Source organism: Stegostoma tigrinum, chromosome 16 (genome assembly GCF_030684315.1).
Source record: "Stegostoma tigrinum isolate sSteTig4 chromosome 16, sSteTig4.hap1, whole genome shotgun sequence".
Classification (NCBI taxonomy): Eukaryota; Metazoa; Chordata; class Chondrichthyes; order Orectolobiformes; family Stegostomatidae; genus Stegostoma; species Stegostoma tigrinum.
In genome coordinates, this window is record NC_081369.1 from 30,011,493 (window position 1) to 30,027,650 (window position 16,158).

The 16,158-nt window shown below is 39.8% G+C and overlaps 1 protein-coding gene across 5 annotated transcripts in view; it reads right to left on the bottom strand.

The window, feature by feature from the left end:
- phkb (phosphorylase kinase, beta) overlaps positions 1-16,158 on the bottom strand; it is a 238,112-nt gene that overhangs the window by 124,587 nt on the left and 97,367 nt on the right. For all 5 annotated transcript variants that reach the window (XM_048546675.2, XM_048546671.2, XM_048546672.2 and 2 more), the window contains 4 exons: positions 14,672-14,735; positions 11,132-11,227; positions 4,371-4,568; positions 847-904 (listed from right to left, as the gene is read on the bottom strand). In XM_048546675.2, the coding sequence (XP_048402632.1) occupies positions 847-904; positions 4,371-4,568; positions 11,132-11,227; positions 14,672-14,735 (416 nt within the window). The remainder of the gene's footprint in view (positions 1-846; positions 905-4,370; positions 4,569-11,131; positions 11,228-14,671; positions 14,736-16,158) is intronic.

The window sequence follows — 16,158 nt, forward strand, 5'->3', positions numbered from 1 at the left end:
GGAACACCACTGCTCAGTGAGCTCCAGGCTGAATACTTTTCAACCACTACCACCCTCTGTCTTCTATGGACAGCCAGTTTTGTATCCAGACAGCTTTGAGGGATCTATGGACGTAGACTCCAAGATCCCTCTGATCCTCCATACTACCAAGAATCCTGCCGTTAACCCTGTATTCTGCAGTCAAATTCAACCTTCGAAAATGAATCACTTCACTCTTTTCCGGGTTGAATTTCATCTGCCACTTCTTTGCCCAGCTGCATCCTATCTTGAGGAATATATAAAAATAAATGCTTATTGTCATTTCAGTTGTCATGAAAGCATCCATAAGCCATTATTAGATTACTCAAACAAAATGAACAGATCTATTTACCCCAAATATTAATGATTAATACGGAACCACAGACTGTCACACCACAAAAAGTTAGCATCTAGCCTGTTAGGTCCATGCTGGTTTTGAAACACAGCCCACTTTGTCTCAATCTCGGTTCTTTTCCTATACCCTTTAAGGGTTTATTCAACTCCTTTATGAAGGCAGGTGTTGGATCTACATCCAAACTTTCAAAGTCAATGGAAATGAAAAGTGAGAAAATGTGTAACGGCAGTTGAATCCTTAACATTCTCTTTACACTATAATTGAGAGTTAAAACTGCATTTGGAAACACTAGAAATAATCAATTTGACTTGTTAATTCCAAATTTTAACATTGCTATGTTCCTTGCATAGTAAACCCAGTAATCTAATGTAAATGACACATTTTTGGTCCGACATTAATCAAAAAGTGACAGGTTTCAGATGGTAAAGCAACAGCTACTTTTCCAAACAAAATAAATTTCAAGTTCTACTCACCATCAATGACCAAATAAATATAAAACAAAGGAAATTCACATTCGATGCCATCGAACAGCTAGAAAAGAAAGAAAGAACAAACAATATTTTCAGTTAATAAAATGTTACAAACATGTGGTTGATAAGATAATGATGTTTGGGACTGTGTCTAATTTAGGGTAAATCAAACAGGGTCATGTAACCTATTCTGAAGTCTGCATGGGGGGCCTGTTGAAGATTAAAGGGAAGCCCAGCCTTGCTTTGCTGGAACAAAGTGTCAAATGTTCAGGCCTGGAAACAATGGCAACAAAGTGTTTACAGTAGTTAGACCAGTTGTCTGCAAAGTCCCAAGAAGGCGTTGAGAATGTCAGTTTGTAATCAGTTATGCTTTAAAACGTCCATTCAGTTTCAAGATAGAATAACACTGGGGGCTAAAGACAAGTTCATCTGTATATTTACCTGATTGCAAAGCCAATATGATTTGCACTGTCATGGAGACAGGCAGTGAGAGCGTTAGTATTTTCCTGAAACTATCTGTCAAGTAATCTACCAGGGGGAGGGAGCAGCTGATGACTGAAAGTCTCTATAGTCCACTGCACAGGAATACCAGTATGAATTCAAGCTTGGGTAAAAAGACCAAATTTGTTAAGATTTGAAATGAGGCTTAAAAATTTACTTGGCTTTGAGAGACACAGAATCTCCAAGCAGAAAGCTCAATTCAAGTTCTGGGTTAAAAGGTTCATAGACTGGGAAAGGAAAGGAATGGATGTAATCTGTTGGGAATTAAAAAAATACTTTGGGCTTGGGGTGGGAAAACAGAACGATTACTTGAGGGATTACATAAACAATGTCAGCCATCACCCTCCTGAATCACTGAACAAGTTCAAAGGGTTGAGCAGACTACTCCTGTCCTTACTTTTTATGACCCATTATCTTGAAGCTGGTGTTAAAAGAAATGGGTAAGTTTTGTTCAGCAGTTTAAAGTTCTCTTTGGACAAAATTGTGTGAATGTGAAAATGCATGGCAGATGACGTCTACTGTGGATAAATGTGAGGATTTCCATTTTGGTCACAAAAACAGGAAAGCAGATTAACATCCGAGCGGCAATAGGTTGGGAAAGGAGAAGGTGCAATGGGGCATCCTCATACAACAATCACTGAAAGAATATGGGTCAGGAGGCATTGAAGAAAGCAAATGGTATGTCTGCCTTCATAGAGAGAGGATTTGACTACAGAGTGGGGATGACTTACTGCAATTGTACAGGACCTTGGAGGAGACCATACCTGGAGTACTGTTTGCAGTTTTGGTCTCCTTATCCAAGGAGGAACATTTGGGCTACGGTGGAAGTGCAACAAAGGGATACCAGACTGACTCCTGGGATGGCAGAACTGATGTTTGAAGGATGTATGTTCTGGATAGGTTCAGACTACTTTTGCTGTAGTTTAGAGCAATAAGGGGGGGCAGGGAGACATCTCATGGAACCTATAAAACCTATAAAATTCTAAAGAACTAGACAAAGTACATGCAAAAAGGATGTTACTAATGACTGGGGAGTGCAGAACCAAGAATCATAAGACCATAAGACTTAGGAGGAGAAGTTACAACAACATTAAAATTCATGTACCATGTTACTTATCCGCATGCAAGGCAAACTATCTTTTTAGGTTTACAGCAGCAGCTGTTACTGATGAACATCACGATCTGTGTTGCTACTGCAGAGGAGCAACGTGAAACAGCCAGTTTCACCTGTTGCTCAAATTTTTGAGATACCTTATCGGAGGTAAACTGGGCATTTTCAAGAGCTGAAAATAGATCCTCAGGCTCATTAATGAGTTTGTGTGGTATGCTCTGACCTGGGTAGCCATTATGGAGTCATACAGCATAGAAACTGACCGCTTGGTCCAACTCGTCTGCACTGACCAGATGTCTTAAATTAAACTAGTTCCATATGCCAGCATTTGGCCCATATCCCCCTAAATCCTTTCTATTCATGTACCAATCCAGATGCCTTTTAAATGTTGCAATTGTACCTGCTTCCACCATACTTTCTGGAAGCTTGTTCCATACATACACCACCCTCTGCTTGAAAAAGTTGCCCCTCAGATCCCTTTTTAATCTATCCCCTCTCACTTTTAAAACTACACCCTCTACTTTTGGACTCCTCAATCCTCCATCCTCCACCTCCACCACCCCCACCCCCCCAACCAATAGCTTAAACCCTCCAGTCTCAGCAACATCTTTGTAAATCTTTTCTGAACTTTTTCAAGTTTAATGCAGTGGTGACCTTATAGAAGGTTATAAAATCATGAGGGATACAGATAAGATGAATGGCAAATGTCTTTTGCCAGAGGTGGAGGATATCAAGACTAGGGGTAATATTTTTAAGATGAGAGAGAGAGATTTAAAAAGAGGGTTGAGCTATATGGGGAGGCTGAATAGAATGGGGCTTTTATCCTTGCAGTGTCAGAGGCTGAGGAGTGACCTTTATAGAGGTTTATAAATTCATGACGGGAAATTATTTTTTAAACACAGAATGGTTCTTGTGTGGAGCATGAACTTCCAGAGGAAGTGGTGGATACCAGTACGGTTAAAACATTTAAAAGAATATTTGGATAGGCATATGAATAAGAAATGTTTGGAGGGACAGGAGTCCAGTGCAAGCAAGTGGGACTAGTTTAGTTTAGGACTATGGTTGGTATGGACTGGTTGGACTGAAGGGTCTGTTTCCATGCTGCACAACTCTATGACTCTATCATATCTTGCCTAGAGCAGGAAGACCAGAATTAAGCACAGTATTCATACAGTTGCAACATGATGTCTCAATTCCTATACTCAATGCACTTACCAATGAGGGCAAGCGTGCCAAACGCTTTCTTTACCACCCTGTCTACCTGCAACTCCACTTTCAAGGAATATGTATCGGCACTCCTAGGTCTCTTTGTTTGACAGCACTCCCCAGGGTCCTACCATTTTCAGTCTAAGTCCTGCCCTGGTTTGCCTTACCAAATTGCAAAACCTCACATTTATCTAAATTAAACTTCATTTGCCAGCCCTCGCCATTGGTCCATCTGATCAAGATCCTGTTGTACTCTGAAAGAACCTTTTTCATTGTACACTCCACCACTTACTTTGTCTGATAGAATGGCTTCAATATACGCTATTTAAACAACTATGAAACAGCTTACACAGTGAACAAGGAGCTTGGGTACCATTAATGAGGTTGCTAATGTGGCTATTCTTATTGCACATGAAACTGTAGGAATCCCAATGCATATATTGCTCAGCGAACGTAGGCTTACAACAGCCAGCAGGAAAGGACCCACTTGAAGATTTCTCAACCAGTTTGTCAAGGAAAGAAAAGGAAGCTTGTTACTGTTCCCCTCTATTTTTATATCCTTGTGAATTGTCCTGTTCAGTGCCAGATGCAATGCTTCAACAAAACAGACTTTTTTTTAAGTAATACTTAAACGACTTTTTAAAAATATAACTCAGCAAAATTGCATTTCTTAGAATACTTTAGGGAAGTGACAACTTATCCCAAGTACCTTGATTTCTGCAGGTTTATAGTAACGCCGTGAATGATCCTCCAATCCTGTCCTGTATCCATCTCTTAAGAAGCGTTTCAATCCATATCTTCCTTTCAGTTTACGAACAACTTTCTCAATAGTTTGTTCAAACAATGCATCATCATCCACAGCAAATGCAGGATAACTAATACACGGTAGTAGAGCAGCATCTGTATTCTGGAAAAAATTACATGATATTATTAAACTTTTTTTTGTTTGCCCAGCAGCAATATACTCTACTTGATTCAAAATGATAAACGACATATTTACGGTCATAAACGTACATGTAATTATTCATTCAAGTGACAAACTATACTTCCTTAAAAACTTGCTCACTCGAGACGAGTAGATAAAGAGTTTTAGATGAAGTGTAAATTTGAAATGTAACTATAACTCTTGAGAAATTAAAGTTATGAATTGACATTTAAGTTGTGAATTACTACATAAATGTTATCAATTAGATTTTAGAATAAGTAGTCAAACAATTTAATTTGAAATCCTAAGTTTAAAACATCTTTTTCTATTTCTCACTGATTTTGTAGCTTGCTCAATTCACCACTATTTCTGTGTGATCCGAGGCGTAAGGTGTCAGCACATCTCTTGGCTGCTAACATTTTGCTGGTAACATTTCAGTCAAACTGGATTCAGTACTCAGCTGTGATTTATTCATGAACAGATGTTGGTGGAGAGTGATCACAGATCATACAGCACGGAAACAGACCCTTTGGTCCAACTTGTCCACACTGACCAAACATCCCAATCAGAGCTAGTCCCATTTGCCAACAATTGGCCCACATCTCTCTAAACCCTTACAATTCATCTAATCATCCAAATGTCTTATAAATGTTGTAATTATACCCACCTCCACCATCACCTCTGGCAGCTTGTTCCATAAACACACTACCCTCTGTGCGAAAGAGCTATCCTTCAGGTCTTTTTTTAAACCTTTCTCTTCTCACCTTAAAACTGTGCCTGCTAGTTTTGGGTTCCCCCCACCCTACAAAAAAAGAGATAATAAGAACTGCAGATGCTGGAGAATCTGAGACAACAAGGTGTAGAGCTGGATGAACACAACAGGCCAAGCAGCATCTTAGGAGCAGGAAAGCTGACGTTTCGGGCCTAGATCCTTCATCAGACAAAAAAAACTTTGGCTATTCACCCTATCCATACCACTCATGATTTTATAAACCTCTATAAAGTTACGCCTCAGGCTCCAATTCTCCAGGTAAGAAAGCTCCAGTCTATTCAGTTTCTCCCTATAACTCAAATTCTCCAGTCCCATCAACATCCATGTAAATCTTTTCTGCGCCCCCTCAAGTTTAACAATATCCTTGCTATAGTAAGGCCATCAGAATTGTATGCAGTATTCTAAAAGTGGCCTCATCGATGTCCCATACGGCCGCAACATGACATCCTAACTCCTATACTCAATGAAGGCAAGCATATCAAATGCCTTCTTCACCAGTGTCTAATATGAATCCACTTTCTAGGAGCCATGCACCTGCACCCCTTGGTCTCTTTGTTTGGCAAAACTCCTACCATTAACTGCAAAAGTCTTGCTCTGCTTTGCCTTTCAAAAATGCAACACCACACATTTATCTAAATTAAACTCCATTTGCCCTCCTCGGCCCACTGGGCCATCTGATCAAGGTGTTTTTCAACGTGAAATAATCTTCTTCACTGTCTACTACACCATCTATTTTGGTATCATCTGCAAACCTATTAACTATACCTCCTTTATTTACATCCAAGTCATTTTATATAAATGCTGAAAAATGGTGGATCCAGCACCAACCCTTCTGGCACGCCACATGTCCTGGGCGTCCAGTCCAAAAAGCAACCCTCTACCACTACCTTCTGCCTCTTATGTTCAAGCTAATTTTGTATCCACTTGGCTAGTTCCCCCTGAATCCCATGTCATCTAATCGTATTAACCAGTCTACCATGCAGGACCTTGTTGAACGGTTTGCTAAAGTTCATGTGGACAACGTCTATCTCTCTACCTTCATCAATCTTCTTTGTCATCACTTGTAAAAACTCAATTAACTTAGTGAGACATGATTTCCCACACACAAAGGCATGTTAATTATTCCTAATCAGTCCCTGCCTTTCCAAATGCATGCAAATCCTGTCCGCAGGAATCACCTCCAACAACCTACCCACCACTGACATAAGGCTCACCAGTTTGTAGTTCCCTGGCTTTTCCTTACAGCCTTTATGACACAGAGTAGCACAGCACAGCACAGCACAGCACAGCACAGAAGTGGGTCCTTCGCCCCACAATGTTGTGCCGAACATGATGACAAATTAAACTAACCCCTCTGCCTGCCCTTGGTCCATATCCCTCCATTCCTTGCATATTCATGTGCTTATCTTAAAGCCCCTTAAATGCCTCTAATGTAACTGCCTCCACCACTGTCCCTGGAAGCATGTTCCAGACTCCTACTGCTCTTTGTGTAAAAAAGAATGCCCTTCACAACTCCTTTGATCTTTCTCTTTCTTCTTAAATAATGGCACCATGTTCGCCAGTCTTCTGGCAGCTCACTAGTGACTGTCAATGATACAAACATCTCACCAACAGCCCAGCAATTTCTTCCCTAGCTTCCCAATACGTTCTGGGGAATGCATGATCAGGTCCAGGGATTTATCTACCTTTATGCATTTTAAGACAACCAGAACCTCCTCTTCTGTTATGTGAACTCTTTTCAAAACATCACGATTTATTTCCACAAGTTCCCTAGTTTGGGTTTAATGTCTGAGTGTGATTTATTATTGTCATACATACCGAGATATAGTAATACGTCTTGTTTGTGTGCTATACAGGGAGATGATAACATACAAAGGGCACCAAAGGAGTGGAACAAAGTGCACAATATAATGTTATAGCCGCAGAGAAGATGTAGAGAAAGAGATCAAATTTAACATTCAAAATCATAAGAGAGGGGAAGAAGCTACTCTTCCATGTCTTTCTCTACAGTAAATACTGGCACAAAATGTTCGTTTAGTATCTCACTCATCTTCTCTGGTTCAAAAGTCAGCCACATTGATCCGTAAGGGGCCCTATTCTCTCCCTAGTTACTCTTTTGCCCTTAATGTACTTATACAATCTCCTTGGATTCTCCGTAACTCTATTTCCCAAAGATATCTCATATCCCCTTTTTGCCCTCCTGATTTCCCCCTTAAGTATAATCCTACTATCATTACACTCCTCTAGGGATTCACTTGATCCCAGCTGTCTATACCTGATATACTCCTCCATCTTTTTTCTGACCAGAGCCTCAATTTCTCTAGTCATTCAGCATTCCCTACACCTACCAGCCTTGGCCTTCACACTAACAGGAATGTACTGTCTCTGAACTCTCATTATCTAATTTAAATGCCTCCTATTTCCCAACTGCCCTGTTAACTGTAAATAGGTTCCCCCAATCAACTTTTGAAAGTTCCTGTCCAATACCGTCAAAATTGCTCTTACCCAATTTAGAACTTTAACTTTTTGATCAGCTCTATCCTTTTTCATAACTATTTTAAAACCAACAGAATTATTATTGCTTGCCCCAAAGTGCTTCCCTACTGACAGCTCAGTCACTTGTCCTGCCTTATTTACAAAAAAGGTCAAGTACAGCTCCTTCTGTAGTATATGCAAGCACACACTGAATAAGAAAGTTTAATGTTTTTGAGAAGATTTGTAGCTCGTAGTTGCGTTGTAGATTTGCTTACTGAACTGGTGTTTTTGGTTGCAGACGTTTCGTCACCCTGCTAGATAACATCAGTGCACCTCTGGTGAAGCATTGGTGTTCTGTCCCATTTGTTATTTATATGCCTCGGTTTGCATTACTTCCGGTTCTCTTTTTCAGTGGTACTCCCCAGGTCTGTACCGCCCTTATCTACATCATTGATGTAAGGTGCAAACGGTTGAAGTCCCAGTACAAATGTCAGTGAGGCTCTCACCTTATTTTGAAACACTAGCAGAACCTGACAGACATTTTTAAAGTTCTGCGAATTTATAATTTCAGTTTCATAGTTTCTCAGCAATTGCAAATAATATGACCATAACACTAACTCAGTCATGTTTCTAAGGCAGCATACAAACACCTATTAATATAGATGATAAAGGATCAATTATTAGAATCAATGTATACATCTGTAAGCAAATATTCTGTACTTTGGTGCCTTCCCACACTATTTTCCGCTGAAAATTGACTTGACCCTAGTCTCGAGCTGATACAGAACAGCAGTACGACAGTATAGAAAAATTAAGTATGTAATTATTCGTTTGTGCATCACAGGCCAATACATAAAACAACACCAATAGGAAAATCTATAAGTGGAGATGTGCCGCACAGATCAGTACCGTGTCCATCATCTTCAACATTCACACTAATCGCATAGTGCGCGACCTACAAAATGCCCTGCAGTAATTCATCAAAGTTCCTTTACAGAACCTTCCAAACACTGAAAATCTCTCACCGGGAACAATCAAGATAGCAGGTGCAAGGGAATGCAGCAATCTGCAAATTCCCCTCCAAGCTACACACCATGCATGAAGAGACAGCAAGAACTGCAGATGCTGGAGTCAGAGTCAATACCGTGTGGAGTTGAAGGAACAGAGCCGGTCAGGCAGCATCAGAGGAGAAGGAGAGTCGATGTTTCGGGTCAGGACTCTTCACCAGGGCACACTATGCATGTTTGACAGACTCAATGCATAATAGTGAAGCGTATTCTGAGAACAAAATACTTTGGAAAAACTTCTTTAATTTCTTCACTGAGCTTGCTGTTCTACTTAAATACACTCTCCCATTCATTATGGCTCTTTCTTGTACACATTTTACACTACTTTCATTTTTTTGACATTCTAATGCCCTTTTGCAGATATTTTAATACAACTAATTAATATTCAATACCCATTTGCCATATTACCTAACTTCTACATATTTAGCATCCTAGTAACAGAATCAGTCACTAACAATCCTGATGTGAAACTGTATGTATTTCTTTCACAGTTGCTGAGTCAAAATCCTCCAGTCACTCTCCTTAACAGTCTTGTGGGGTGAACCCACATCACATAGATCACTGTGGTTCACGAAGGAAAATAGCTGAAATGCAGAGAAAGAATCAAATTTATTTCTACAGTTGTGGCATATTTGGTTTGTTACCTGAAAGAGAAGTGAATGACCCTTCCAGAACTTACATAAGGGGATGCTTGGATGAAATTAGAAAGTAAAAGGAGATCTGATTTGAAGACTTAAACTATAGTGCATAATTTATAGCACTTGCTTAATTTTACTTGCTAACACATTAAATTTTATTTTTGGTTCAAAATGTAAAATAGTTTAGTTAATCACTCGTTGTTTCAAATTCTCTTTAAACATTAATGATCTATGCAGAGATCATAACAATCTGCACAAGCAAAAACAGATGAAGAATCTCCAATCACATTTAAAAATTATACCTTTAAATACTTTTGTTTCTTCGGTTTATTATAGAGCTCAACAATTGAGGGAAAACTATGCAGCAATCGTAAAAAGTAACATTCCCTAAATGAGGGAAAGTCCAGTCAAGTTTACAGTTTTTTAAATTAGGATTTTTAAAATCCTCATTACACTTGAAATCATCTAATTTCGGTCCTTTGTTGTCAAAGCTCTCTAATCAAACTGATTATAGTGCGATAACACTTTCATAACACTACTAATGCGATTCAAATAAATTCCTAATCACTGAGATGCATGTTCCCAGAGGAAATTACATATAAACAGTCATGTTGCTGTTAAAACAGGCAGACACTTTGCAATTAAAAAGCACTGCTGAATTGTGCAGATTGAGATTGGAAAACTTCTGGAAACATAACACTGTAATAAGCACAAATTCGTAACAATCTGTCTACCATTTTCAAGCCAAATGTTATGAGTGTGATGGAATACTTTCCATCTGTCTGAATAGTTCCAGCTCCAATACACTCAAGGAGTTTGACATCAGCAGGACAAAGTAGCCATTTAACTGTCATGCATGCACCACTTTCATCAATCAATGACTGCACAACTAAAACACAATGACAGTAATGTATACCATTTATACAATAGAAATAGAATAGAATAGAATCTAGTGTCATAAAATGTGCTAGAGGAAAATACCCAATCTCCTTCAACAGCAACTTTCACACCTGCAACATCCTCCACCTAGAAGTTGACAGCAGCAGATGCACGGGAACACTAACAACAACAAGACTTATGTCATCCTGACTTGAAACTATACACCTTCACTGTAGCTGGGTCAAAGTTCTGGGGCTCCATACCTAACAGCATTGTGGATGTACCCACCCTCCATGGATTGCAGTGGTTCAAGATGATAGCTCACCACCACCTTCTTCAAACCAATTAGACATGGGCATTAAATAGTGGCTAGCACAATTACACCCATGTCTCATGAGTGAATAAAAAAAATCAAAACAATATCTTGAATAATGAGTATCCCTGGGTTTTCACATGCAGCTCAGACTTAACCAATCAAACTTTTAATAAATCCATTACTTTCCCGAAATGCTAACTGCATATGAAAATTGTTTATTCACAGGATATAGCACAGGCAATACCTGTTGGACAAAAAGAGAATCTGAAGGTGGATACACAAATCAGCACTTTATTTCATAGCTTTCCAATACAGTAGGGATTTCAATATAATAAAATCATGAACCATGAGGACAATGTAAACAACTGTCTCTTCATTTGTTAAGATTTTCTACTTACATGAGACCGTGATTCTCGTGGAAGCAGTGAACACAAGGTTTGTCTGTTCCGATTGTGAGCATCAAAATCAACAAAAATCACTGACCAAGAGCATCCCTGCAAATACAATTAAAAGTGATAATACAGTTTAGTCATATTATACATGTATTTACAGATGTACAGACGTTTAGACCAGGAAGGAGGCAGAAGACTAGGAACAATAAGCCTGTTCGCCTGAACTTGATCTTCCATGCGATTTTAGAGTCCAGTTTTAAGGATGAGATTACACAGCACTTGGAAGTGCATGGTAAAATATGACTGAGTCAGCATGGCTTCATCAAGGGGAGGTCATACCTGGCAAATCTGTTACACCTGTTTGAGGAGATAATGAGCCAGTTGGACAAAGGAGAGTCAGTGAACATGATCTAATTGGATTTCCAGAAGGCCTTTTACACGGTGCCACACAGGAAGCTGCTAAATAAGGTAACAGCTCATGATGTTAGGAGTAAAGTACTTCCAGAGGATTGGCTGATTGGCAGAAAGTAGAGGGGAGGGATAAAGGAGTCTAGTTTCAGGACGGCAGACAGTAACTAGTGGAGTTACAGCAGGGTCAGTATTTAGATCACAGCCATTCAGGTTATATATTAACCAAGTGGACAAAAGGAACTGAGGGCATTGTTGCTAAGTTTGCAATTAACACAAAGATAGGTAGGACAAATAATTTTGACAAAGTGGGGTGGCTGCACAAGAACTTGGATAGGCTAGAAGAGTGGGCAAAGAAGTGGCAGAAAAAATACAAAGTGAGAAAAAGTGACATTATTCATTTTGTTAGGAAAAATAGAAATCTGAAACGTAACAGGATTCAGGAGTCCTGGTTCAGATTTTCTTAAGGTTAACATGCAAATTCAGATGGCACGTAGGAAGGCAAATGAAATGTTAGCATTCATTTCAAAAGGGCTGGAATAAAAGTTCAGAGATGTTCTGTTAAGGTACAAGACTCTGGTTAGATCACATTTGGAATATTGAGAGTAGTTTTGGGCCTCATATCCAAGGCAGGATGAGCTGGCATTGCAAAGGATCTAGAGGTTTACAATAACGATCCCTAGAATGAAGGACTTGTCATATGTGGAGTGGTTGTGGACTCTGGGTCGGTACTTGATGGACTTGAGAAGAAAGACAGGGGAATCTATTTGAAATGTATACAGTATTGACAGGCGTGGATAAAGTGGATACGGAGAAGATGTTACCACTAGCAGGACAGACGAGGACCCTGGGGGACAGCCTTAGAGTGAAGGGATAATCCTTTAGAATTGGCAATGAGAAGGGATCTCTTCAGCTGGGGGTGGGTGGGGGGTTGGGCTGGTGGAGACAGTTAATCTGTAGAAATCACTGGTGCAGAAAACTGTGGTGGCCAAGCCATTTAGTATATTTAAGGCAATAGATGGACAGGTTCTTGATTTAGTAAGGGGATCAAAGGCTATAGGGAAAAGGCAGAGGAATGGGGTTGATAAATATATCAACCATTATTGAATGGCATGGTAGACTTGATGAGCGAAATGACCTAATTCTGTTCCTATATCTTATGGCCCATACACGAGTGAGAAAACATTTTTGGTGTTATTTTCAAAATACAGATTTAAACATGATAGCATCTAGCATTAAATTAGTATCCTTAAAACAGTAAAACGTGTTGAACTGTTTCACTGGGGCAATTATCAGACAAGTCTTAGACACCAACAATTTTACATTTGACATTGTTTAGACATTCCTTACAGCGAAGGTTTTGAGATATGATGTTGCCTGGGTGGAGGGTGCTAGCTATGAAGAGAGGTAGAGTAGATTAGGATTATTTTCATTAGAAAGATGGAGATTGAGGGGGGATCTGATTGAGGTCTACAAAATCATGAGGGGTATAGACAGGGTGGATAGCAAGAAGCTTTTTCCCCCAGAGTGGGGGACTCAATTACTAGGGGTCATGAGTTCAAAGTGACAGGAGGAAAATTTAAGGGAGATATGTGTGGAAAGTTCTTTACGGAGAGGGTCGTGGGTGCCTGGAACGCGTTGCCAGCGGAGGTGGTAGACGCAGACACGTTAGCGTCTTTTAAGATATATCTGGACAGGTACATGGATGGGCGGGGAGCAAATGGACACAGACCGTTAGGAAACAGATGACAGGTTAGACAGAGGATCTCGATCGGCGCAAGCTTGGAGGGCCAAAGGGCCTGTTCCTGTGCTGTAATTTTCTTCATTCTTTGTTCTTTATGAGCTAAAAATGGTCAAAAATCTATACGCTATTTGAGTGGAATCTATTAGATACCCACTTATTAACAAGGAAGAACAGCAAAGGGAAGAGATATGGTGGATAAGGGCTGTGCAGCATTGAAAATATTTATTTCAATGGAAATCATTCAGAAGTATACAAAATTTAGCAGGACACAGGAAATAAACTCAATAATTTTGGAGATAATGGGAACTGCAGATGCTGGAGAATTCCAAGATAATAAAATGTTAGGCTGGATGAACACAGCAGGCCAAGCAGCATCTCAGGAGCACAAAAGCTGACGTTTCGGGCCTGGACCCTTCATCAGAGAGGCTCTCTGATGAAGGGTCCAGGCCCGAAACATCAACTTTTGTGCTCCTGAGATGCTGCTTGGCCTGCTGTGTTCATCCAGCCTCACATTTTATTATCAATAATTTTGGATGTGTTTTGCCTGGAACTGAGGTGGAGGAAGATCGAACTGAGACACTCAAGAAGGCATGCGATGATTATTTGGACAGAAGTGATGTGCAAGGAAATGGGGGAAAAGCAGGTGATTGACACTCGGTCATTTGAAGAACCAATATAGGTACAATGAACTGAATGGCCCCAACTTAACTCACAACAGATGAGATGGGACTTCACCTAGATAGAAATAGAAGAATAAGAAACTGACGGGCATATTTGAACAAGTCTGTGGATCCAGTTCTTTTAGCGACACAGAAGTATCATCACTGTTGAGGGATGCTAATTGTTGATTTGAATTTAAGGATTACGTTGTAAAACTTTCAGTATGTTGGATAAAATGTAATGCTTCAGTTCTACCGTGCACACTATTGATGGTTTTAACATTTTACAATAACATCTGCATATTAAACAAGGAAATATTCAGTTTTAACTCAACCTACAGAAGGGATAGGAAGGAATTTGCAACAAGCAAATAAACCTTGTATTGGACTTGATCTTTAAAATACGGTCATATAATTATGTAAATTGCATTTTTTTCAAATAATTTAAAGCAAATCAATTTTCCCTTCAAGACCCTCAAAAATTAAATAAAATGTTGTATCTCAATGTTGCTTGTTTTTATGAATTTACTTTTCATAGTTGGGCAATTTACAATCATTAACTTTCCATACAAGTCAATTCAAAAATATGATCCTATATAAACACTAGGCTGCTTGTGAATATGATGCACTGTTTTGTGACTTTGTGTGCCTTTTCCTTCATAACTGATGATGGATTACTGACAATTACCAAGTCTGACATGGAAACAAACAAGCAATAAATATAATTCAAAATACCTGATTGCCGAAGAGATTAAAGCCATTGATTGCTTCCAACGCAGCTTTGGCCATACCAACTGAACTGTGAAACAAATTGGCATCTTTGAAATCTCAGTAATGCAAAAAATCAATACAATAAGCATCTCAGAAACATATATTTGTGTGCATTTTAGATGGGCGATTTTTTTGATGAAATTTTGATGAATTAACCAAATTTCAAATTATTAAACATTGTGCATGTATGACAAACATGCAATTTGATTTTTAAATCCATACGTTGACAATAATGAAATATTCCTGGCACGCCCTCCTGGACTCTCCATTGAACCTCTGGCTTGATGGTAGTTCTGATTTAAATTGGTAGTTCCATTCTTGTGCAATCTCGCATTGTTAGAAAATCACACAATAACCGTGACATTTAAAGTGATGGAGACAGAATTGCGTTACAGCCAACAGAGGGAGGGAAAGTTCACATTCAACAAATAATTTTTCAAACTCTTTAAAACCAATTCGCATTGAAGAAACACGTGTTATATCAGAACCGACTGTAATGGTTGCGTAGAGGATATGCGGACCATGAGGTTGCAGTTTGCATTGCAGTACAATTTTGCTGCTGCTGTTGGTGGCCTCATGGATGGCCAATCTGGAGCTGCTAGATCTGTTCAAAGTTTGTCCCATTTAGCACATTGATAGTGCGACACAACACAATGGAGGGTATTTTCAATGTGAAGGAGGTACTTTGTCTCCACAATGACTGTATGGTGACCAAGCTTACCGATATTGTCATAGACCAATGTAAACAGTATTAAAGAAGAAGTGAGGCTTTTTTTTCCCCTCCTGTTGGTTCCCTCACCACCTCCTGCAGACTCAGTTCTCAGGTATGTCCTTTAGGACTTGACCAGTTCAATCCATAGTGCTGCTGCTGAGCTACTCCTGGTGGTGAACACTGAACTCCCCACTCAGTAAATTTTGCACCCTTGCCACCCTGTGTTTCCTCCATGTTGTTGAACACGGAGGACTACAATTCAACAGCCAAGGAAGGACAGTACATAGTAATCAGCAGGACGGTTCCTGGCCCATATCTGGCCTAAAGCCATGACCGTTCATGGGGGTCTGGAGTCGAAGTTGAGGACTTCCAGTGTAACTCGCTCCTGACTGTATAACATTGTGCCATTACCTCTGCTGGATTTGCCCATCCACGTGCTGATGGTGTCTAGGATATTGTTTGCAAGTATGACTAGGTCAGGCAGTTGCTTCACTAGTCTGTGAGACAGCTCTCCCAATTTTGGCACTAGTTCCCAGATGTTAGGAATGAGAACTTTTCAAAGTCAACACAGCTATTTCTCCCAAGATAATAAAATGTGAGGCTGGATGAACACAGCAGGCCAAGCAGCATCTCAGGAGCACAAAAGCTGACGTTTCGGGCCTAGACCCTTCATCAGAGAGGGGGATGGGGAGAGGGAACTGAAATAAATAGGGAGAGGGGGGAGGCGGACCGAAGATGG